The sequence below is a fragment of the Ambystoma mexicanum genome, chromosome 6p, assembly GCF_040938575.1.
Source record: "Ambystoma mexicanum isolate Mex_15411 chromosome 6p, UKY_AmexF1_1, whole genome shotgun sequence".
Taxonomy (NCBI): domain Eukaryota; kingdom Metazoa; phylum Chordata; class Amphibia; order Caudata; family Ambystomatidae; genus Ambystoma; species Ambystoma mexicanum.
In genome coordinates, this window is record NC_090935.1 from 1,170,418,891 (window position 1) to 1,170,443,143 (window position 24,253).

General features: G+C 43.8%; 1 protein-coding gene across 1 annotated transcript in view; it reads right to left on the reverse strand.

Annotated features, from left to right (window-relative positions):
- The window catches only part of ZFAND5 (zinc finger AN1-type containing 5), a 47,593-nt gene that overhangs the window by 14,667 nt on the left and 8,673 nt on the right, over nucleotides 1-24,253 (reverse strand). The window contains exon 2 of the mRNA XM_069625811.1: nucleotides 7,426-7,580. Coding sequence (XP_069481912.1) covers nucleotides 7,426-7,573 — 148 coding nt within the window. The 5' untranslated portion in view covers nucleotides 7,574-7,580. The remainder of the gene's footprint in view (nucleotides 1-7,425; nucleotides 7,581-24,253) is intronic.

The window sequence follows — 24,253 nt, forward strand, 5'->3', positions numbered from 1 at the left end:
GGTCAAAAGCCGTTCGTATAGATATAACTTTTGCTGTTTAGACAACATGCATCTAAGTGTCACGAGTCTGTATATTGAGGATCCCCTGTGGTTTCTCGTTATAGGGTAATGTTGGTAGGTAATTGATATGGGTTGCCTAGATGCTTACCAGAATCACATGGCGGGTGACAATTGGAAAAGAAACTCTGAACTACACAAGAGGCCACAGGGAAGCCGAATATAGTCGTCAATGTATGTCTCCTTCTGCAGGTAGCAAAGAAAAGCAGTCCTGCAACCTAACTGATAAACTGAAAATACCTTACTAGAAATATTTTCATTGATAAACTAGGTTAACAAAATTAGAGCTCCTGAAGAAAGCAATCATTAAAAAAAAAAGTTGATAAAATTCGCTGAAACCTGTCGACCAATTGAATCCAGATCTCTGGACATTATGTCCATACAATCGATACTGAGTAATAAAATAATATACCTCCCCCAGTGTCATCAGCATTGACAATACAGGTTTTGTACTGCAGTATCCCTCCAGATTGGTGGGTATTGCTCACACAATAGCAGACCTAGAAATTAGATGGACGAGACCAGGGCTAACCTTTCCTCTATCCCTTTACCAAAATAAGCAGCACACTAGCGCTACCTAGAGAGATAATCTTAGGGCTAGTTTGGGGTTTCCGTGAGGGTGACAGTAGGCTTGAGGCGACTGAAAAAAAAAAGTCCATCCTTTGTGTTCAAATCTTTGGAGCCATAGACGTTCAAGCCCCCATAGGCCCTTTGTGTGTTTTAATGGTTAAAAATAAACACATTCTAAATACAAGAAATGCAGGGGAAAAAAAAGTCGAATTTACCTCAAGATCCATTACATACTGCTTATAACATTCCCAACAATACAGCCTAGAAAGTAGAAGAGGAATAGTAAAAAGTTTCTTCATAATGGAAAACAGTCTTGCAGAATATAAAACCAAGTGAAACTATATACCCGAGGCAGGAACACCTAAAGCCAGCCCAAGATCACCAAGTAATCTCAGGGCTGCAATTATAGTTGATGAACCAACTACGATCTGCAGCCAAAAAGGTATTCCGTCATATATTCTAAATCTCCCCCAAAAAAATGCAGCTTTTCCCTCAAGTGCAGGCACGGGCAGAGTACGTTTCAAAGAATTGGAAAAAGTTACAATATCTACACAGTGCACCGATAATAAGTGTTGGAATCCAGACACAAATGCCAGGAGTAAATCCTGGCAAAGTCAATATTTACCAAGTGCCTCCAGTGTAGTGATACAAACCCATTCCCACTTTATTAGTGGCCGCAGCCTGGTTCAATGTTTCATCATTACAATGCTGCCCCATTGAATACACAATCCTGTTTTCTTTACTCGTAACCAGAGTTCATAAAACCAGAGTTCATAAAACCAGAGTTCATAAAACCAGAGTTCATAAAACCAGAGTTCATAAAACCAGAGTTCATAAAACCAACAGTCGTTCAGGGGAGAGAAGATTTTTCTAATAGGCAAAACAGCGCTCTGCAATAGTCTTGCTTTCAGCGAGATAAGGCCAAGCTTAAATCGGATGGCCACTCTAGGCACATAGTAAGGCAAACAGACACCCCTCCATAAACAAGCTTCAACTCATTCCAATCAAACCACGGTATGGATTCTAAACCATGAATAGTTTTTGCGATGGCCTTTGCAATATAATATTTTATCACAGGGTCTAATGAAAAATCTACCTATCTGGCTAGAATCTTCTGCATCTTTGTTTTGATCATCTCTTAGAGTCGAGGGCTTGGTTCTGAAAGGATCAGGGTTCTCAGGTAAGTTAAGTGGTCCAGCCAGCATTTCCAACAGTGTCCTCTCAGGGTACCATTCATATGTACTAAGGTGCTGAAATCAGCGCCATGTAGCAGAGCTCATGCAGCACATTCCTGGCAGACAAGCCAGCTACAACCTCACTTGTTGAGGTCACAGAGAAAGCAAAACAGCAGGCACTTGGGATGGAGGTGGACTGAGCCAGCGATCTGTTCACAGGGCTATGAATGCCAATCAGCAGGTGGTAATGTGAACAGAAGCTGAGCCACGTTGCGTTCCTGGAAGAACCAATCAAGCGGTATGTTTTGTGTCCTTTGGAGGCAGTCAGCCTTCAGAGTATCAATATTCAGAAGGTACCGTGTGGCCGTCTCCCTTCCCCACCACAAGCAGGGTCTCGTGTCTTCAGACCAATGGCAGAATAATAAAGTCCCAGCAGTCCGCACAAATCTTATATTGCCAATTACAAATTGTTCCAGGAGGGGTGAGAATCAGTGGCGCCACACAAGTGGGGTGTCTTGGGATACTGTTGCTCTGGCTGATCCAATCACATTTCAGTAACATACACAGCACCAAGGATATGAACACAGCAATGACTGTTCTGGGAACAATAGAATATATGTACATTATAACAGAAATGCTTAGACTATTGTACTCCCTATAAAACGAATGTTCTTTGTGCACCCTTTTGTCAGCTGTCATCCAGTGCATGTCCACTGTTGGTTTGATTTGTACTTACCCAGGTGCGATAAACAGCGTTGCCGGTGTGTGCTCTTTTTTAAAAAAAAAGAGAAAAAAAAAAAAAAAAAAAGTATGAGCAGAGGACCCCGGTATACACATTTAACCTAATGGGAGCTGGAGAGCTTTAAAAAAGTTGGCCTTACTTTATTAATAAAGTAATCACATTCCCGTTGGTGTGTAAACGAACTTTCAACTGGCAGCTAAGGGAGATGACGAATTGTCAAAACCAAAGAAGTTACATTGAATGTCTGCGGCCTTCGGTATATCAGCCAAAGCATGAGAGGGGTGTATACCTGAACAAGCATCACGCATTACGATACCACTACAGCCCCTGTGGTCAAGAAACACTCCAGATGACAGTCTTTGGTGGATAATCTGCTACTCAGGAGGCGAGTGATCCATAAACAGGCAGACCTACACATCAAGGCTCAAACCATGCCCAACACCAAGTTGCACATATGCTCCGATTCCATGGACCGTTTTTAGCATCTCCACACGAGATGTGAATATCTTTGCTTACTTAATTTTCCCCATTCATTCTCAACTTCTTGTTTTCTAATTTTTGCCCTAATTTTCCTTTATTTACTTGAGCTGATCTCTCCAATCAGTTTTTTTTATAAATGCATAACTAACCGTTCCAACCCAGCTCTTCCAAGTTAATCACAGGCTATTCTACACATGGGGACATGCCACTCTCACTTCCGATCTACAGAACAGACGATACATTCCTAACATCCCTCAATGCACTCAAGATGTTAATTGTAGCCAATTATGCCAACATAAAATGTTTCTAGATTCACGTTTTTTTGGATACCACGATTTCCAGTAAAGGAACAGATGTACCCTCCAAAACTATGCAAAGGTAAGCTACATGACTTCATCCTGGCAAACATTTTTATTTGCTACTCCACTAATACCCCACCACTTCCTTACCTTCCAATACTCGATATGAGGCAGGGCATGTGCATGTATTTTGGGGGTAGACAGTGCGTTACACTAACCAATCGTACGAAAAACTCACTGTTCTCCATGCTCACCCTAAAACTTTAAACTACACAAAACCCCACCTCACAATACCCAACATGAAACGAAATACAAAAGCACCCATGCAAAACATACCCCCACCCCTCCCAAACACCACACATGCACATACGCTCAGTGGCCGTTTCCCGACCTGCAGCTGCCAACAGCACAAAGCTCGGGTTTATCTCCCCCCACGCAATCCCATTAACAAAACCCTCCTTTCCATTGTCAGAGCACCAAGAGACCACGCAACTCAGCAAAGCGCAGTACAAGACCACGCTTATTGTATGCTGTCTTGTTTGATGGTATAGGGTCAGAAGCATTACTAGTCCCGATGAAGGCGGTCACTAGTATACGCTTAAGTAATTTCTCATCGGCCAGAAAGTTGATGCTGACTTACATGTCAAATTTCACTTAAATCAATCTAACATGGACTACTTTAAAAACTAGAACAGTTGCAAATAAATGTATTAGCCGAATTTCCTATAACCGAAGTTGATAATTCACTATGATACTTGCCACTTTCTTCATTTAGTTAATTTGAATATATACTTGCGTTTGTAATGTCTTTTGTAGTCAATACTGTAACGCTTGCACTTTGAATTAAATATCTGATAATCATTGTCAAAATACTTGTTGCTGATCAGTTGAAGACTATATTATCGATTGGATCAACTAAACACATTAACGTGAATATGGGCATGAAACAACCGTTAACCAATGGGAACCTGTACAATATCCACCCCAAATTCCCATGCGAATAGGGGGCCCTTCCCATCTGGAATACACAAGCAGGAGTGCCACTGTTGAATGGTGTGCATGTGCAGATGGCACTATGTAGATGCCAGACCAACCATTCCTAGGAGTTACATTACCCAGCTAGTATGGTAACGGGGAACTATAGGATTGTTTGTATTCATTGGTATGTTGCTTTGCGTCATAGCTGTCAAACTATACATTTCCATGGGGACCAGGCTTGAAAGGTAGCTTGTGTAAAAGATGTTTTGAGTATAAAATAGTGTTGCTTGTATTAGGAGACGCTCGATGTTGGCAGCGAAGGTGAGAAGCCACTTCTGCAAGCACTTGGTACCACATAGGGTGCGGGCGGCACTCAAGGCAGAGCCTTGATTATATTTGCCATTTGTAACCTCAAAGTCTGGTGACCTTGAGCATCGAAATATTAAAAGGTCTAGCATAGCAATATAGAATCAGCTTTTGAGGAGTGGGCTAACCACTTGTACGGTGGTCATCCTGAATGTAGGGCTTTTCTATAGTTGTTGGTCCGAGAGATCTTTTAGTTTGGTTTTAAGTGGATACATTTCCAGTTATTCCGTTGCTGTGGAACAGGCTGTTCTTTAGAAGCAGCACCTTTGCTTCTCTCTAGTAGCCGCCATGCGGTAGGTTGCATGTTTTTGCACCAATTCTATGCAGTAACCTTTAGTTAAGGTGTCAAAGACCACTGATTAAGACCCACTGATGTCATTTCCTCCATGTGTGAAGGTGGTCATAATTCGTCCTACTGGAGTGACATGGAGGGGACCGGTATCTTTCAGTCATTGTTTTGACCAAGGAGGATGGGGACACTCTTGTAAGCTTGGTCTGCTTGTTTTTCCTCTGTGTGGAGGACAAGTACGAGTGTTGCAGTATCTGTGAGCCTGAATACCAACTTCTAGTTTGGGTATGCAAGGCAGACATGGGCAGGCAGCAGGCTTGGTCAGCCCTGCCAGATAAAGGCCTCTATGGAGTCTTAATGCCACCATAAATAAAAAGCCATCTTGGTCTTGCTTTGCCCTTTTTTTTACTGCCTAGTCCAGAAAGAGTTGCAACTATTCACTTGCAAGGTAGCTTGTGTGTCAGCCTTTAAGCAGTCTCCCTTGGTCAGGCATGTTGCATAAGAACAACTGTCCTGCCACCCTACAGTTTCAGTACAGTCAAGCATAACCTTTTCCCCCCCTTTCCAAAATGTTACGGGAGGCTGTTGGTATTAGTTTGCCCAATTCCTCAATAGCGTCCCACCGAGACCGGTTGTATTGGGACATTTAGTGCTGCAGCATTGGCTACCCGGACACAAAGCTGCTCAAGTTGCTGCTTTTCTAACAAAAGCCAAGATGCATCCGCTATATGGGGGGGGGGGGGGGGGGGGGAGGGCGGGCATTCTGTAACGGTCAATGGTAAATCTGCTCATTGATTAGTGGTTACGCAGGTGCCACATAACCCCTAATGTATACTGGGGTGATAACATTTACATTTGACCATCCCGGAGTTCACCTAGTGACAGGTATCAGCGTGAGCATCAAGACTAACAAGAGAAAAAAAACAGTGGGAAATTGTTACAAGTCCTCCAAGTTGACATCCTCATTTATTTCCTGGACAAGGGTATGACGCTTTCTGCAGCTCTACTTAGTAAGGCAGTGCACTGGAAATTATCCTGAAGGCAGATTTATGAACCTCCCTCAGATTTATACTTGCTCTTCCCCCATCTGGTGACACCATGACAATCATCTGGATCTACATAGTCCTGGTATTATTCCCCCCCCCCTCCACCCCCCCTCCCCAAGGTGGGCCCGTGTACACTAGGTCATGATATTTTTGGTTAGCTCAGCCCTCATGTCTTCTCTGTTGCATGTGGTTCCATAAAGCCCAAGTCCTTGATTAACTATTCTTTCTGGTCTCAAGAAAGATCCTCAGACCCTGTAGACTTGATACGCGTCACAGCTTCTAATATAGAAGCCTGTATTACCCCCTCCAAGTCAGAGATAGCCATGAGGGCCTATTGCTGCACAGAGTGATGTACCCTTCTTAACCACCTTAAAGTGATGGTTAAGGTGGAAATAGATGACCGATTTTGGAAATCCCCATCAGTATGCAGATGTGCATACTGACCAGTTTGATCCCCCGCCCCAAAGCTCTGGCAAGGCCTACTGCGCTCGCACCTGGGAAAACAGTTGTGCCAGCTCATGGGTCTAGCCAGACCTCTCCATGCCTTGGTCTTCAGTCGTGCTGGTGTGTTTTACAGCCTCACTATTGCTAGACCACCACGCGTTTGGGCGATGACCTGTCAAAGTCAGGGAATTAGTAGCAAACCCTTCAGCTGTTGCCCCTGCCCCTTTAATGTGTCGGTGAGGGGAGATTAGTGCGTCAAAATCTCAGCCCTTATGCGACATGCCTGTGCCAGACTGCCAGTGTCGATTCTGCCAGCATGCCACACAACCAAACGCTCGGTTTAAAAATCAGACACGCTGAGCAGCAGTCCTCAACTACCATCCTGTGTACTGGTTCTGCCATGGAAATTTGCACTTACAGGCATGTTTTAAGGGGGCAGAGGTCCATTTGGGAATCAGGGATACTGCATTAATGTAGGGAGCCAACTTGATTGTGCCGCTCCCCTACTCTTCCTAACGTACGCCTTGTAGCCAACACAGTAGATGTCAATTCACCACAAAAAAAAAAAAAAAAAAAAAAAAACAAAAAAAAAAACACCTATTGTTTTTTCTAAAACAAGCCCTACTTTATCTTCTGTCGCTAAATTGCTGACATCCGAGGTCAGGAAAAAAAAAAAAAAAAAAAACATGCGAAGGTGGTGTCCCTTGACATGCAAGCTGGGGAATAGTGTGACAGGAACACATTGGATGACGCCCTGACACAGCTCAGAACCAACCCCTAGCCTATGCAAATCACGAGGACCTAAATATATTTTCAAGCTCCAAGAATATCCAAATGTTACATATATGGTTTTGATGAACATAAACCTTCACCCTAGTTGCACAAAATCAACAAATCAGCGCCTTGAGATCATACCAATGGTACACAACATAACAAATCGATTTAATGCAATAATTCACACTATTTGATAAGAACTTACCCATGGGACTCATTCTTCCGCTGTTTTGTCTCTGAAGATGTTCTTTATAGCACACTGAACACATTCCATTTGTCCTGGGGTTACCATAGAAGCCACACCCTGTATTACAGAGCATGGGCCCCTGGGTTTGGTTCGTCTCCTGGGCCATTGCAGTGCTAAAGAATTAAAAAGAAGGTGTGTGTAAATGTCAGAGGCACTTTGATCAGATAATTAAACATTGCCACAAACCCAAACAAGCAAATATGAAACACCTGTGATGATGGGAACCCCTTACATGAAGGGTACAAAACACTGTAAAGAGCCACAATATGCAGGCGAGCAAGACTGCCCAATGCATCCATCATCTGGAGTCCTGGGACTTCTAGCAGGACACTTACTCTGAATTTGGCTTGCTCAGATCACGCGAGTCACTATTTGGGGCAGGCCGCTAGAGGTACAATCTATGTAGGTGATGGCATGTCCAGCCTGCTATGTATTAGCGAAAAGGGGGTAGCCTGCCAACAAGAGCAGCTAACCCCATCCTACCCCTTGTCTCCCCCCCCGCACCCCTAGAGCCATAGCTGGCCGAGTATCATTTTAACACAACTGGTCAAGTGATCCTAAGCAAAATGCTGGGTCTTGTGACAAAGTCGTTGAGTAGGCATCAATTCTGCAATAGCAACAGATCAGAAAAGGACCATCTGTCAGCATTCGGAATAAGGCTCAAGCAGAAATTGCTACACCTTTCAGATACCAAGTGTACAATGACAGCAGGTATGGGATTGACAATATATGGATGGTATCTGCAACGACCACCATCAGGCAGATTAGCAATCCTACCACAAATTGTGTATTTGCTCAAATGTTGGCAAGGGAGAGGTACTAAACAGCTGCCTGGACCCCTTCGATTTTTTTTTTTTTTTTTTACATTTGTCTTTTCTGTTCCGAAACAGAAATACACTTAGTAAGGGGTAAAGGGTACGAATATCAATAGGCATCTTGCAGGGGCGGGGGGCCACCTTACCACTTGAGATTACGTGAAGTAGTAATGGCAGCCCCTCCACCCCCAAAGCCCTCTTGCTAGGAGCCCATTGCTCAATTAGAAACGGATCCAAAACGTATTACGGCTAACCTGACATCCTTAGAGCAGAAGAGCTCAGATGGATCAATCACAACACCAAGCAGTTGCTTTTGACAACCCATCCCAGAGCACACACTCTCCCAAAGATTCATGAACATCCCACAAATCTGCCAGACAAGTCAATTGTGGCCGGCATGGAAAGCATACTTCAACCGCTTGGGATTTCTTCCTTCAGCTGCGGTTCAAAAGACGAGCACTGGGACATACAATTTTCTACAACTATTTAGACAAATCACTTACCCAAGGGTAAGTCATGTTCACTATTGATGTTAAAAGTGTACACCTCGATCCTGCACTATATGGGCATGGAAGCCATTGGATGGTTCCTGCTCAATGAAATGGATATCAAAGCATCTAAGGAATTCATGCTCATTATCTCAGAGAACTCCCAATTCAAAGACTGCTTCTACCTCCAGGTATGGGGAACTTCCATGGGGGCCACTATGGCTCCCACACATGCCAATTGCTTTATGCATACATTTGAGAGGGAGCAGGCACTAGATCATGCAGTGTAGCACATGGTTGGGCTACATTGATGTAAGTTTGGAAAGAGACACGCAAGAGCTTAGAAGATTTTCTTATCTCTCTCTACGCCATCGACTCACAAATACAATCGATCAAGTTGATAGAAGGGACTAATAATTTCTGAAATGAGACTGAGGAATAATCTGTTCAATTAGGTCATAAACCCAGTTTCATTAGGAACTTAACCTACTGTCAGATGTTACGGCTAAAGAGAATAGTGAGTGGCCCCAATGAGTATACTGATCAAATTGAGACATTTCTGGCCCGAGGTTACAAACCAGGAGGAGCTCAATGCTGCAAAGAAGAAAAATAAATAAAAGAGATTTACAGACCAAAACACGCAAAGAAAGAAACCTCCAGTCCCGGTTTATATATCCAAATATTCCATTCAAAGTGGGCATATCAGTAATTAAGAACTGGAGAACTCTTGCGATACGAGAGTTGAACAATTTGCTTATAAACGGGTCACCAATCTGAGAGACGGCTTGGTGAACACCAGACCACACTAGGAAACGTTTATTATAGTACCAAAGGCAATATTGGAAACCATCCGAGATCAAAAGAGAAAAATTCAAATCTGAAGCTTTGCGACATGATGAATAGTAATTTACGCCATCAAATGCCCCTGTGGAATACACTGTGTGGGACAATCAAAACAACCATGTAAACAACGTTGGAGTGAACATCGGTCCTGCATTAGGACCAGAAACATGAACTCAGCAGTGGCTAGACACTGGATGGAAAAATATATCGCAGTTCACATCCACCACCTGGAATCTGATCACGAGAGATTTGGCTAAAGTAAAATGTAAAAAAAACCTGGACCAAAGACCTTTTGGATTGAGAGTCTCAATGCTATGACTCCACTTGGGATCAACAAAGACATTATGCGTTTCCTCTAAGCGATTACGTGCCATGGACCTTGAACCCATTGAATGTCTGGTTGTGTATAAAAGATGTGATGGCCATATAACGATCATAATGTTGGCGCTCACTTATCATTTATAACAGTAGCTATCAGGATAATATCTGAAATAGATATTTGTTCATGAGATTCAGTCAGATCTCTGATAATTCCTTATGCATATATATGCAGCCACAGACCTGCCCCATTAGGAATTTTGCTAGTTGTACTAAATCACAGACATGCTCCAGTTAGTAGCCATGCTGGTTGGGATAACCTCAGCAGGATGATGCTCACTGACTTGGCGTGAATTCACATATTGGGATACATCACCATTTTAATTGAATGACAGTTACTTTTGCCTTAGTTGCACACTATCAACTATACATTTGCAGGTACTTTACATGCGAATTGATCATCATTCCAGTCTTTTTTGACTGATCTACTGATGGACGGGTTCTGAAATGCATTGGCTAAAGTGTACACTGCATTTTATGATGGAATACAATTGGATCTGAAGAATAATATTTAATGGATTTACATTATACAGATACGAATCCGGAATTAAACTTTGTTGAATTGGGGTGTGAGAGCATATGGTCGGTCCTAGGGAAACTCTGAACCTTTTCTTTGCACGTTATCCCCTTGTGCATGGATCTTTCACCATTTTGCTGCCACACACACACACACACACACACACATACGAGATTGACAGATTCTTTTTTTTTTTTTTTAATAGGAATTATAAAGTTACTTAAAACAACTAGTGGTGCCTACCTTGTCTTATCCACAAGCATGTCCACTTCTATTTTTTACTAAACCCCCACCCTTTCCCCAAACCCCCCACCCAATCCAGTCTCCACTCCATCCGACAGCCCTAAACAAATCGCCACACACATTCACTTTCCAGCATAGAGGCCCTCCACGGACCAAAGGTTAAACTAATTAGTTTCACAAGCAAGGCCTGGAATGTTTGGAACCCTGCAGTTCAAGGGTACCTAGCATGAAGTATTACCCTTTCGAACCTGGCATAGTACAACTTTGTGTTGGTCACAAACTGCATATTTACCATCCAAATTACACACAAAATAAGGTCTCAAGTGGATACAGGTTTCTGCCATTTCAACAATTCAGCTATTGTAAAATCGAGACTAGATCCAGGTTTGCACGACCAGACTGGGACAAGCTAATATGACTAATAACTAAAACAAAGCTTTTGGAAAGTGGGCCAGCATGTCAGCTCTCACACAAACCCCAATGCAAATGAAAAATTGGAAGTAGAAATATAAAACCACGAGACATCTATGTAACGTTCATAGACCCTGAGATGTGTAACTGAGATAGTGGTAAGCACCAACAGCTTTAAACCTCCCTGAGGTGTGCCAGATTTTACTACTGCCAATTGATGACTGGAATCCATTAATCCCATTTTAATGGGGGGGACAAAGCAAGGTCACAGTAAACAATCATGCTTTATAAGATCCTCAAATGCATCCTTAAAATCCGACAGGGTTGGTCCCTTAGATGGGCGGAAAAGAAAGTCCATTGGCAACAAGCGGTTATACTGGCTTAATGTTAAAGCTAGTTTACAAACATGGAGCCAGGTATATTAAACAATTGGATTATTGTCCAGTAGTCAAATAATACTTCGAGAACCCCCTCCCACATACAAACATAGGTTTAACCCAGTCAATCTCCAGGAAGATTACTCTAAAGCAACGTTCAAGATTATGAAAAGGGTATGATAAAGCCAATGTAAATGCAAGTCTGAATCACTGAGTGACGATTACCAAACCCAAAAAAAAGCAAAAGCGTACTTTAGACCAAACTTTTGGAATATATAATACCCTCAAACGCAGCACAGAAGACAAGGCCACATATGAAATGGATGCCAGACGCCTCTGCAGCCCCTTTAGGTGAAGAGAGCAGTTACAGTAGTATGTAGAAGTGCATACATAGCATCTCAGTGACAGCTGCAGTAAGCAAGCCAGTGTAGGGTGCAATTGAGTCGGACACAAAAAGACAATGTTTGTTTCCACAATGCTTAGAGCAACCCCGCACACACTTCTGTCCTGCGATAGTGTGGTTAAAGAATTTAAGACACGCTGATGCAGAAGGTCAGTGCATCCAATTAGCACCTTCATGAAAGCCATACACACTGCATTGGCAAAGGTCTTCGGTCATCAAAACCAGATTGAGGGCGAGTTTGAAAACACGGCAGTAAGCATTCGAACTGCACAATGACGTTGCAAATGCACCAAGGAGAACAGAACACCTTTGCTTACAGTGGAATACATACGGGCAGTGGGCCAGTGATGACCTTCCGATGCAGGATTTGTAGTCATACATGTTACCCAATTGGCATTCCACTTCAACCTTGTGTTAACTTTGGGGAGTTAGCAAAGGGTCACGTGGAATGAACAGGTTACTTTTTCCTCATTGTTGAAATTATCAAAAGGGGTTTCCGGTCTGGCACCAAAATCCGTAAAGTAGACACACTTTCCCAAATTACAAAAGGCGTTGTGGTATTTGCTTTATTACCAAGATGCCAGAATGTATGAGAGGTAAACTGTTGCGGTGTAATACAAACAATTAATATCAATTGACCCCTCCACCAATATAATTAGTTAAATTTCACAGGAGAGCAGTTCTTCCGATTTAATGTATGCATTGCATTTGAATCATGGCAGTATAGGAGTTCCATTAAGATAATGTCGGGGCGGGGGTAGATTCTAGATGCTGGCGATGTAGACAGCTGCAGGCAGACTGTGGTGGGGGCGTTCCCTCAAAGATACTGGACCAAAGCGCTGTCTTGGCTGAAGGACCTGGATGAGATACAATGGGGGCGATCGCCGGGTTTATTGCCGTTTGGGGTGCAGGTGGAAGGAGGAAGAAACCTGGGTGGAGAGCCACATGGTGCACACTCTGCTGGTGGCAGCACGCAGCTGTGTGGCTCATCACTGGAAAAAGGGGGGGGGGCACTCCCTCAAACAGGAGTGGGTACAGAAAGCATGGGCAATATGACATGGAATATCTAATGCATCTGACTCGCACAAACATAAAATACAGGCATTGAAATGTTGGAAATGGGCCAGAGGGGAGGCGAAGAGGCAAAGACGAGAAATCACAAACACTGATATGAGCCAAATGTTTCTGAAACCCAGTAGAATTTTGGCGATTGGATGTGTTACAAAAGGATAAACTTGATTTTCAAAAGAGATCAAAATAAAAAATTCGTTCCATGGCAGCATCCTACAGAAACAATAGGCTTGCAATTTCTGCACATATTAGTGCTCCGTCTGGAATAAAGGGGGTTGAGAATGTATTTTTCACACTAGTGGAGCAGCAGCCTTGGGAGCAATACTCTCCCTCCCAACCAGTTGCCACTTACCCTAAAACATTCCATGCCACAAACATTTCTTTAGTTTGGACCTGAACATGGAATGAGCAGTTACAGGCCTGAATTCGCACCAGCCATGGACTAGCAATAATGGACTCTTGGCACGTAAGAAATGTGCGCCACATGCATACCACCCATTCAGTTAAGTGCTGGATTAGTAGCTTACAATTTTTTTTACCCTAAAAATGTGCTTGTAAAACAGGTCAGGACATACGCTTGTCACTAGCCACTGTAAGCACGAAATTGAATCCTGTGTGTATGTGGAGAACTGAGGTAGTGCCTTTAGTAGCCTGCAATATTAGAGCTTTAGCTGTTTGAAGACATCCGCAATAAGAGCCGTACATCTGCAATTCAACCCTCACAGTTATCCACCACTTACATGGTACTCTTGACCTGCACTTTCCCACCCCTGAAACGGCTGCGGCCCGCCCTTCCGGCCTTGCTCCCACCCAGTATCGTAGCACCAGGAAATATCCAAAGACCATCTTCCCTTACCTCACCTCACATCACTCCTCCTGGAGATCTGTACTTGAACACCTGGTGGCCCCATTAACGTCCAGGAGGGCCAAACCAGTTGGGCACATCAACTCTGGGTTTACCCAGAACTACAGGCCATACATCTGAGAAAAAGACGAGCAGAAGCCACATCGAGAAAGGCCACAACAGAATATGCGAGAGTCCTTCAACAAAATAAGAATATGAACATGCCATTATTGCAGCCAAAGCGACAGCATACAATCACGAGAATAACGAAGGCCAGCTCGAATTCCCAAAACATTTTCAGAATGCTCAGACAAGAGGACCTCGCTCCCCCCACCAAAAAGGCGACTTGGTGTATACATATCCAGAATGCAGTGCGATCTAAAATGCCACCCCCCACAGAAAATAGAAAGCAAACAGGCTACCACCACACCCATTCCACACTTCCCCTCCACTAACTCCAAAGCAGACCTTCCTTCCACTTTCGAGAAGTGTCGGAAGTAGAAATCGCCAACATACTTAGCAAACTTAAGCCTTCCAGATGTAAAGGGGACAACATCAAAGGCTGCTCAGAAGCCATGGTCCCGTTAATTACTAGATTCATGAATGCCTCCTTCTCCTCAAGCCAGGTCCCGACTAGCCTAAAAGAATCTAAAAAAAAAAAAAAAAAAAAAAAAAAAAAAAGTAGGGCAGCCTACAAATACAATCCATCCTAGAATCTAACCACATCCTAGGGATGCACCAATCGGACTTCCGGCCAGGCATTGTATGGAATCAGCATTACTAGACCTGAAAAACCAGCTTGATTCCTTCAGAGATGAATGCAGCCAACACCCCCTCCAAACTTCCCCCCTCCCCCCTCTCATCCCGGCCGCCTTTGACCTAGTGGACCATAAAACTACTGTGTGCAACCATCTGATGGCTGCCCCCAACTTTCACCTTAAAGCCTCGACATGGGAAGCCTCCTTCCTAGAAGATCCACGAAAGTCTGCTCAGACACGGCCAAGCATCCACCCATCCCCATTCCATGTTGTGTCCACAAGGTTCCTGCGTCCCAATTCCCTCTAAAACTTCTACATCAAACCCCTATTCGACCTAATGGACTCATTGGCATATCGGACACCAACTATGCCAATTACGCCCAAATCCTCCTTCCATTGACAGGCATTTGTGACAGACTCCCTCGCCACCAGCGACACAATCTACTCGACGCTGCGATGGCCACAAACTACCTATGCCTTAATGGCAAGACGAGATCCAATTGGTGGAGTCACCAGCATTGCTCAAGAAGCTAAATGCCCGATTCACAGCCTTCACGCCTATGCCTTAATGGCAAGACGAGATCCAATTGGTGGAGTCACCAGCATTGCTCAAGAAGCTAAATGCCCGATTCACAGCCTTCACGACAAATGTCTCACACCCCCTTCAGCACCTGTAAAAATATGCTGGGCATCCACCTGGATGCATCCCTTTCCCCTCACCAGACAAAGTGAATGAGATCGCCTCTTCAGCTGCCTAGACAGCAAAACTCATCACTGCAGCCATAACCTACCAGCTCTATCGCCAGAGGTGGTCATCAGGGCTAGATTGCAGGGGCCTCTAAACAGAACATTAACAAAATGTAGGTAATCGAAAACAATGCCCTATGTGCAGCGCTCAACGTCCCGAAAAGAGATCACATCTCAGCAGCAAGAAAGGAGGATCACTGGCTCCCAAATGAATTATCTTCAAAACACTACCATATATGTTGCCAGGTTCTACAGCAAGTGAGTGTTATGTCAAAGCATTTTCTTTTTTGTACACTAATCCGACTAGTTCCTGGCTTGTTTGAGTGTTTGACAGATATAGCGACCTTGTCGGCCAGTTAGGGGTAGGAGCGTAAGGCAACAGCCTTGTAAACTATGCTGCTGGTCTGTAGTTCATGCTTGTAAGGTAGGCAATGAGTACTGCAGTGGTCAGTGCTGCACTATACCCTTCCTGTGTACGAGGCAAGCCTGCAAGCAATGGTTGGTCCTTGGCTCTACCAGTTGGTGTATTCTGGAAGGCTCTACCAGTTGGTGTATTCTGGAAGTTCAGTATATAAAATAACTGTATGCATGAGTTGTGGGGCGGGTGTTGTAATTATTCGAGATTACCTACATCCCAAACCACACCATACACCCTACTGAAACAGCAAAACAAAGACTCAAAGCCACACCACTAAACACGTGTTGGGCTGGGATGACGATGCAAATAGTTTGTTACTTCATTTATGCTAGTCTACCCCAAACCCTACATCGACTGCTAAAACCATGTAGTAACAGCTGCTGCCCAGATTAAGTCTTGGCAAATTCTACCAGTAAGGCTGCTCTAGTGGACTCGAACTCGCCATTTAAATACCGGCAAGTGTAGTGCTGTTACTATTGCAGAAAGTGTGAACGTGTGGTATGGGGTGGTGTGTGACCACGTGTGATGTTGAAAGACAAAACCAGAACGATTTTAAACATCCTTTGCCGCAACCATATGTTTTTCTTCCATTTTCCTTAATTGCTCTGGCACGCCCACTCCCAACTTCATGTGTAGGAGGGAATGTCTGTGCAGCAGGCATGCCAACAGCACACTGAAGGCACGCTGGGCTTGTCTGGCCCAAGGACGGGCCCTGGGGCCAGAATGTATGTCAAAACACGGAGATTGCGGCTAAACCAATGCCACTACTAATACCTGATGCATAGGGATCAATACAACGATACTCGCCATGAACCCTTAATTGGGAGGAGCTACTGTTTACAATGGAAAAGAAAAATAGTAGATTTGGCATCGGAGAGAGGTGGGGAGCGTGCGGGGCAACAGTATTTACAAAATAAGCCAACTTGTTACCAGCCTGCTAGGCGTTTACGTTGGGCCTCTCAAAATGTATTAAGAATTCCATGTCACCGTAGTGTGCATTTAGTCGCTCCCTCAATTTTGGCCCCCCTTTGTGGAATGCCCCGACATTGCGCGAGATCACTGATCATGCCCGGTTTTGCAGGGCTTTGATGACTCATCCGTATCCCTTCTAGTTACTATGTGGGCTTACCGGTCTCCGCCTCCTAGCGCCTTCATGCCTCTAGGCCTTAGTTGCGTGTATGGGGCAGCACAAAAACCACAGCTACCTAGTTTTACTATCAAATAGACCATGGATTACACAACCTCTACATTGAATGAGCTCCAAGCACTCAGAACACAAACCAGATCCATTGACTGCCACTACTTGCTCAACAGGGATTTCTGCAGTCAGTTGCCTGGAGCACTTCAGCGATAAGGTCCACATGCTCAATACCACCGTCAGCATGTTCATGCTGAAAGAACATGAACAGTTTTGGCAGTTGATGGTCTTCACTTTTTGTGGCAAAAAATATATGAAAATGCAGACAAAGTCATTTAATCCCAGAACAGCAAATGTCCAAAAATCCAGAGGACCATTTATAATAATTACAGGGTAATTTTTTTGCCAGTAGACCCCAAACTCCCTCACTTCATCACAATCGCAACCTATACTGGACTTGCTGCACTGGTAGCGATTAAAAACAGGCATGAGAACTGAAGTGCACTTTTCCCCCATTTCATCAGTGCTTGAATCACAACAAAGTGATGGCATGTTATGATCAACATTAGCAGTTCACATGGGTAATTCAGTCTAGCATAAAATGATGGACAGAACGACTGCCATGTGATTAAAACAAGCATAGAAAGAATTCTAATTAAATGTGGCGAGGAAGCTACCAGAGCATGTGCAACTTATGATCTGGCATTTATAACGTGCCTGTACACAAGTGTTTCTAGGCAAGGAAGGGAACCAGAGGGAGGACAAAACAACGATCTTACTAGGCCTTGTGATTCAGATTGCACAAACGCAGGGAAGAAGTGTAAAGGGGGCTGGGGAGAAGTGCAGGTAATCAAAAAGTGCAGCCAACGGGTGGCTCTTAAGTGCAGAGGGGAATTGTATGGTTACAGATAACAAGCACTGGGGGAGGCAAGAGGCATGCAAGGTGCAACTGGACAGGCAGAGACCTGGGCCCAAGTTCAGAGGGTGGCCAGGTGACCAGTGCATGGAACAGACGGGTCATCAGCAAGAGAGGAAGCGAAGTGTAAGGTCTGGAGTTGCTTTCGGAACCCAAAATGGTCCTGCTCAAGCTGGAGAGAGGCTGCAGCAGAAGAAAGACCTGCACCAAACTCTCTGCTTATAAAAGCAGCTGACTGAGAGCTGGAGGTGGATGAGCGGGGAGCTCGAGATGGGAGATGCTTAGGAAAAGAGTTGGAGGTAGTGCGGTCCCAGGCCCCAGAAAGCCTTGTGAACAATTCAGAGGCTCTTGAACTGGATCCTAACCACCACTGGGAGCCAACAAAGATTTCAGAGCTGGAGAGATGATCCCTGGGCTAGGCTGAGGACAAGTCTTGCAGTCCTGGTCTGGATAAGTTGTAGGAAGAAGGAGAGTACAGGCAGGAAGATTTAGAATGGATGTTGCAGTAGTCCAGCCTTGAGAGGACCAGAGCTCTGGAGAAAGTGGTGGGGGGGGGGGGGGAAGAGAGGAGGGGGATGAATGTCATTATGGCCACATGTACTCAATTGGGCACAGAACAGGGGCAACGAGCAAAGTGTATGTTCACTAGTACAAATACAGCCAGCAATGAATAGGTAGGAGAAAAAGTAAACTGCTATATGGCACATACGGCAAACAAAACAAAAAAGCCAGACCATAAAGGATTTAAATGAGATGGTGCACATAGCGAAAATGACTGGTGTTTAATGAATTGAACTATGGCCAACATTATACATGAAGCAAGAGTGTAACCAATTAAACCATCATCAGGGTCGTTTTATAGGAAAGTCCTTGGAATTTAAGATTGCTCTTGGGGGCAGACCCGATGAGGTGGTTTTTTGGAATTGACAGTTTCTGCACCAAGATTAAATGAGCTACCCACGATCACACCATTGCCGATGCTAGCATTTGAGCACAGTACGCAATTCAGCTCGACCACAAGGTTTGCTTGTTGTTGCACAAGTGCAATTTGTAAATTCATGGCTTGCATGTACTAAAATAAATTGAGACTGCTTGGAAATACATTACTTATAGGTAAAAAATAAAAAATATATTAAAAAGCCATAAAGACTTGAAGCCAAGTCACAAAGGATCGTCGCTTTCTTTCCTCCCTCAAAAAAGTATCATAGCTAAGTCACCCCTCACCCCCACCATTTAGTGGGGGCAATGGCATATCTTTCCACAACAACATTTCACATTGGTTTAGTGACCCGTTTACGAGCAATTCATGTAACAAAGTCAGCCATTGCCAACTTTTTGGAGCTGGTTCAGACTGCGCCGAACGCTCTTTCAGCTTGACACCAGTCATGGCATGCCGCTCATGAAAAGGCCCGTCTACCAAAGTGACCAAAAGCTGCAGCACCCATTTGCACATAAACCCTTAGTCAGGTTGGGCTATGCATGGGTTGACTAATAGATCCTAGGTATGATATCCTAGGTGATTTAATCACATAACATTTCTAATAAATATTTTTTATGTTGCAACAATAAATGTTCAAATGTTTTATATCAATTGTTCTCGACTAGTAACTCAATTAGACAAGAGTAAGATCATGTTTGGAACTTTCGTTTTTTTAAAGAAATTGGTACATCTGAATTGTAACTTCATTTCAATACTTGTTCAGAAAAATTTCAAAGGTTTTTAAACAGATGTTGTGCCATGGTAAAAAGAGGGGTTGGGGGGGGGGGTTTGGAGACAATTCTGTCTTTGTCTTAAGAGTTCTAGTACGCGTATAGCTTACTTGCTGGGGATCCTCCATTCTGGTCCTATGATGGTGGAAATAATGTTTTTCTCAACATATTTTCTTTGTTCAAGAAAAGTTCAGGGAAACTGCCATTAGGAACGCCTACTTTTCATTAAGTTTAGCATTACCATGTTTATAATAAAAACCTGCAGTGAGAATGGTTATGCAAAACTTAATGAAAAGTAGACATTCCTAATGGCCGATTCCCTGATGTTCTTGAACAAAGAAAACATATTGAGAAACATTCTTTCCACCATCACAGGACCAGAATGGAGGATCCCACCAAGTAATCTACACGCTTACAAGAACTCTAGAAGACAAAGAACAGAATTTTCTGCAGCCTCCCACCCCCGACCCCCTCTTTTTTACCATGACACAGCAGTCAGGTAAGACATTTTATATTTCTTCTAAAAAACAGAAAGTTACAAACATGATCTTATTGGTTTACTTTTGTAGAATGTAGTACCTGGTGATGGTTAATGCATTGACGAATTGAAAATAAAAGTCAGAAAGAACAAATACATTTGATGAACATACAAATGTAATTAGAAATTGTATGTGGTGAATTATACATGAGGTCCTTCCAATCTCCTAGGACATCATACCAAGGATCAATTTTTCCACTAGAATTACTGTACCTCACTGTGCATGTGAGGTTTGTTGGCAACAGGACCACAGACCTACTTCTCTAAAAGAAAAAACAAACAGATCTTGGATAAGGCGGTGCCCACACAACCTGGTACGCTATGCATGGGTTGAAACAGGCCTAGCTTTAGAAGTTGTGCCTCCAATCTACGTCGATAATGAGCAGCCATCTAATATAGCTAGCCCAGTTCATCTGCAAACGGATATTTCTCCTCTGTGAAAGGTACAGTGAGCTAAAACGCGGTTGTAGACTTTCCCTGATTGGGAACCTACCTAGAGAACAGGTTATTTGGCCGTGTTTGTTCTTGGTACAGGGGTCTGGTCTGCCAGACCGTTTGCATACAGAATATTGGAATGGATGCAGTCATTTGGTTCTCCCACATTCCACATCCTCAATATTTGAAGTGAAATCAGTTACTGCAGATTGTTGAGGCAAGTAAAGAAAAATTGAAGACATACCAGAAAGTATGATGCCAAGTCCGAAATGCAAAGCTCCCAAGATGCCTCCTTGCAGCAAAGCTCCAGTAGTGGCTATCCTGTATTTCAGTCTACCAGACCAGGAAGGGTGCGCTCACCTCGAAAAAGTCCCAAATCTGGTTGTACCAGTCTTCGGGAAGCAAAGCACACGGGTAATCAACTTCACTAGAAACATGCAGGGCTATTGGGAAGTTGCGGTGTTGCCACCTAAATGCAGTTGATGGCCCAGGTCTGCAAGCTACTCGACCGAGGGCAAAAATGACAGCAGCACTGAACCCCAGTTCAGCAACCACCACCTCTAATAGCTTCACAATTATCACCGTCAAGATCATCTCCAGCAGAAGATAACTACACCGCTCCAACAGAGAAGTCGCAGCCCCGACCAATGCAGCAGCCTCACTGACGCACAAGGCTCCTAACTCCAAATACAGTTCTTGCATACTTCGGAAACAGCAAAGCTTTTCCTCCCAACTAAGATTCACTCCTTCCACCATCGCACTAAAACGCACCATGAAAATCGTAGTAGAGTGCAAAATACCCAACACCATCATCATAAACCAGCTGGCTCAACAATTTGTTTACGAATGCAACCAAAAGGGTTTTAATTTAGACCACTGCAGTAGCCCAGGGTCCTTGATAAGCTCACTGGTTTAGGTTCTATACCCATGAGCTCACTGCTGTGCAATGTCTTTCTGCTGCCATTACTATAAAACACACAGAAGCTGAACAGATCTATGCAGCTAGCACATGCTCAGCTAGCATTTTTCTCTTTTTTGTCATGTACCAAGTTTAAACTGCTCCTATTGACGGTAATGTTTCATGCACTCAGCAGGTGATAAATCAGACAGGATTGGGTGCAGCGCAATGCTACTGGCGTCATTTAAGTGGGACTCCTTCCTGAATGCCAACCTAGTGCAGTGCTGCAGCCCCACCCCACTGCCGGATAGTTCTGACATGTCATACCACACCATGGGCAACTACTATTGCAAGAACACCCAATCCGACAGGTTCCAGAAGGGTGGCGCCCAGAGTATAGGCCCAAGCAAAGCAAGGGCCTCAACGATGGCCCTGGTGCCATAACCGATCCAGCAGGATGAATCCGTCATTGCTATGAACACCCCATGTTAAAAATCTGGAAACACAGAGTGCCAAAAGTAATTCATTTTCAATTAACGGGGCGCCTAACAGCATCCAATGGATTCAAACTAAATACCAAGATGGCAGCAGTGGAGCTGGAAGACGAGACTCCATGCAGAGCCGAGCCCCTCTTCCTCATCAGGCTGCTCTGAACACAGTCCGAGTTTGTGGATTCAGCACACTACCTGTGCAACCATATTGGTTGGCTCCCCTGCCCCGTGTGCTAGAGTATGCAATGCATGCACACTGGGACAGTGTGCCAGCAAAAGAACATACGGGCTAGTGCATTACACCCAGCTAGCAGTATAGTTAAGTGCTTAGGGCAGAGTCCACCAATGGCGTGTACCATGGCTCCTGCCAGCTGACGTCCTACAAGATTGGAATATTCGGAAACAGGCACTTATGAAGCAGTTGGAGCTTACTTGCTGATGTCTTTCCATAAGGTGCTGGGGTTGGCTTTATTAGTAGTCCCCAGTGGTCAGTGATAATGTCGAATGCAATAATGTCGACAGTCAAAACGTCGAAAAAAATAATGTCGAGTTTTTTCTACATTTTTTCGAAAAAAATAAATAAATATATATAATTAAAATGTGTTGAGTATGAGGGGTGAGAGGGTGGTGGGGGGACTCGTTTATGTATTTAGTGATAGTGCTAAATGACATTTTTTTACGACATTTTTTTTCTAAAAAATGACTCTTTTCATTATATGTATAGGTTTGACATTATTGTTTGACATTTCTTTTCCGACATTATCACTATAAACCGTAGTCCCCCCACCTCCCGCCCCCACCCCCCCGTACTGCAAGCCATCAACATGGGTGCCTTGCAGCAGTAGAATCAAGAGCTACTTCAACGGCCCCTTCATTTTACTGAGTGGAAGAGAAAGACTAATACCTGGAAAGGGGAGCTCCAAAGCACAGAATTGGACAAACTCATCCGTTGCCAGTTAATACGGCTCAAAATATTGTCTTGCCCATCAGTTTCTTTGAGGTACAGGCAGCACTCCAGAAAGATCTTTCAGTGTATTTTATAAGCGAGAACAATGTGTTTTAACTGTTGTAATATTCTATACACCTAGTTATTCATGCACATCAAGTATACATTTCACCTCTTCATATGAGGTGAAAACAATCAGAAGTTTGTTCTTGTGGCACCAAGTGTACCACTGGCCCAAACACATCCATGGAGTGTGAAAGCAGGGCATAAGGCTCCCATGTATATTTGGATGGAGTATTTTTACTCCCAGGTTTAGTTTGGGGCGCTGAAAGAGCTACCTTTAACCCGAAACTATTGTTTAAGAGCTTTAACATAAGCGCTTCAAATGAGGGACTGTAATTGGTTTTCCAATTAAGATGACATTTGAGGCGGGATACACAGGTTCTTGAATGCCTCCCATTCCCTGGCCCTAGCCATGCAAATCCCTATGGCTAATCCCACCCATCACTGAACTCAGCTCTTCCATGGAGGCAGCCATCCTCGATGACTGCAAGGAAGCTCCTCGGGAAACAAGTGGCCATCTTTTTTTTTTTTTATTTATTTATTTTTTTTTTTTAAGTATAGCTAAGCTGTTGCTCGCTCTTTTTAAAATCAGTTAATCATCAACAGTAAAGTGTTCAAATAAGAAACCTCACAGTGTTCACGTCAGACGCTCTCATGGTTTTTAGACATGAGCACTGCAGGATTTTGCTCGCATTCTGGATTTCTAGCTCCCAGCTGCCAGAAACGTGGCGCATGCCGGCAGAGCCGGCAGAGGGGAGCTAGAAATCCAAAGTGAGAGCGAAATCTCGCAACAAAAGACAACCTACACAGAGCCTTACAGAACAGCACACAATGCAGACAGACAGCTCAGTGAACAGTGTTAACCAAACTGAAGCTGCCAACATCACAGCTTCCAAGCTTTCTCCTATATGTTGTCCTAACGTACCCCAACCTAACCACCCTCCTTTCTTCCAGAACCTCTAGAGCACCAGGGGACCACTACGGTGGTGATAATACCCTTAACATTCACACTGTCCTGTGTGTTCGCACATTGTAAACTGAAAAGATAAAAACTTGTGAACCAAAAATAGTAGCACACTTTGTTCCCCTAATTTGGAACGGAAGAACACAAGTATATGAAGGCAAAATGATGTGAGCCTAAAAGAGAAGATCTATATGTTATGCAGCTTTTCAGTCAAGTCAAAGATAAAAACAGAACTGTGTGGCAATGCCATCTGTTAGTAAACATTATGGTCCCGATTTGAAGTTTTGTTTAATGGGAAAAATCTAAATCAATGCTTACAGACCAATAGCTTGCATAAGTGCCTTCTTACAGCGAACTGTCATTTATTCCACCAG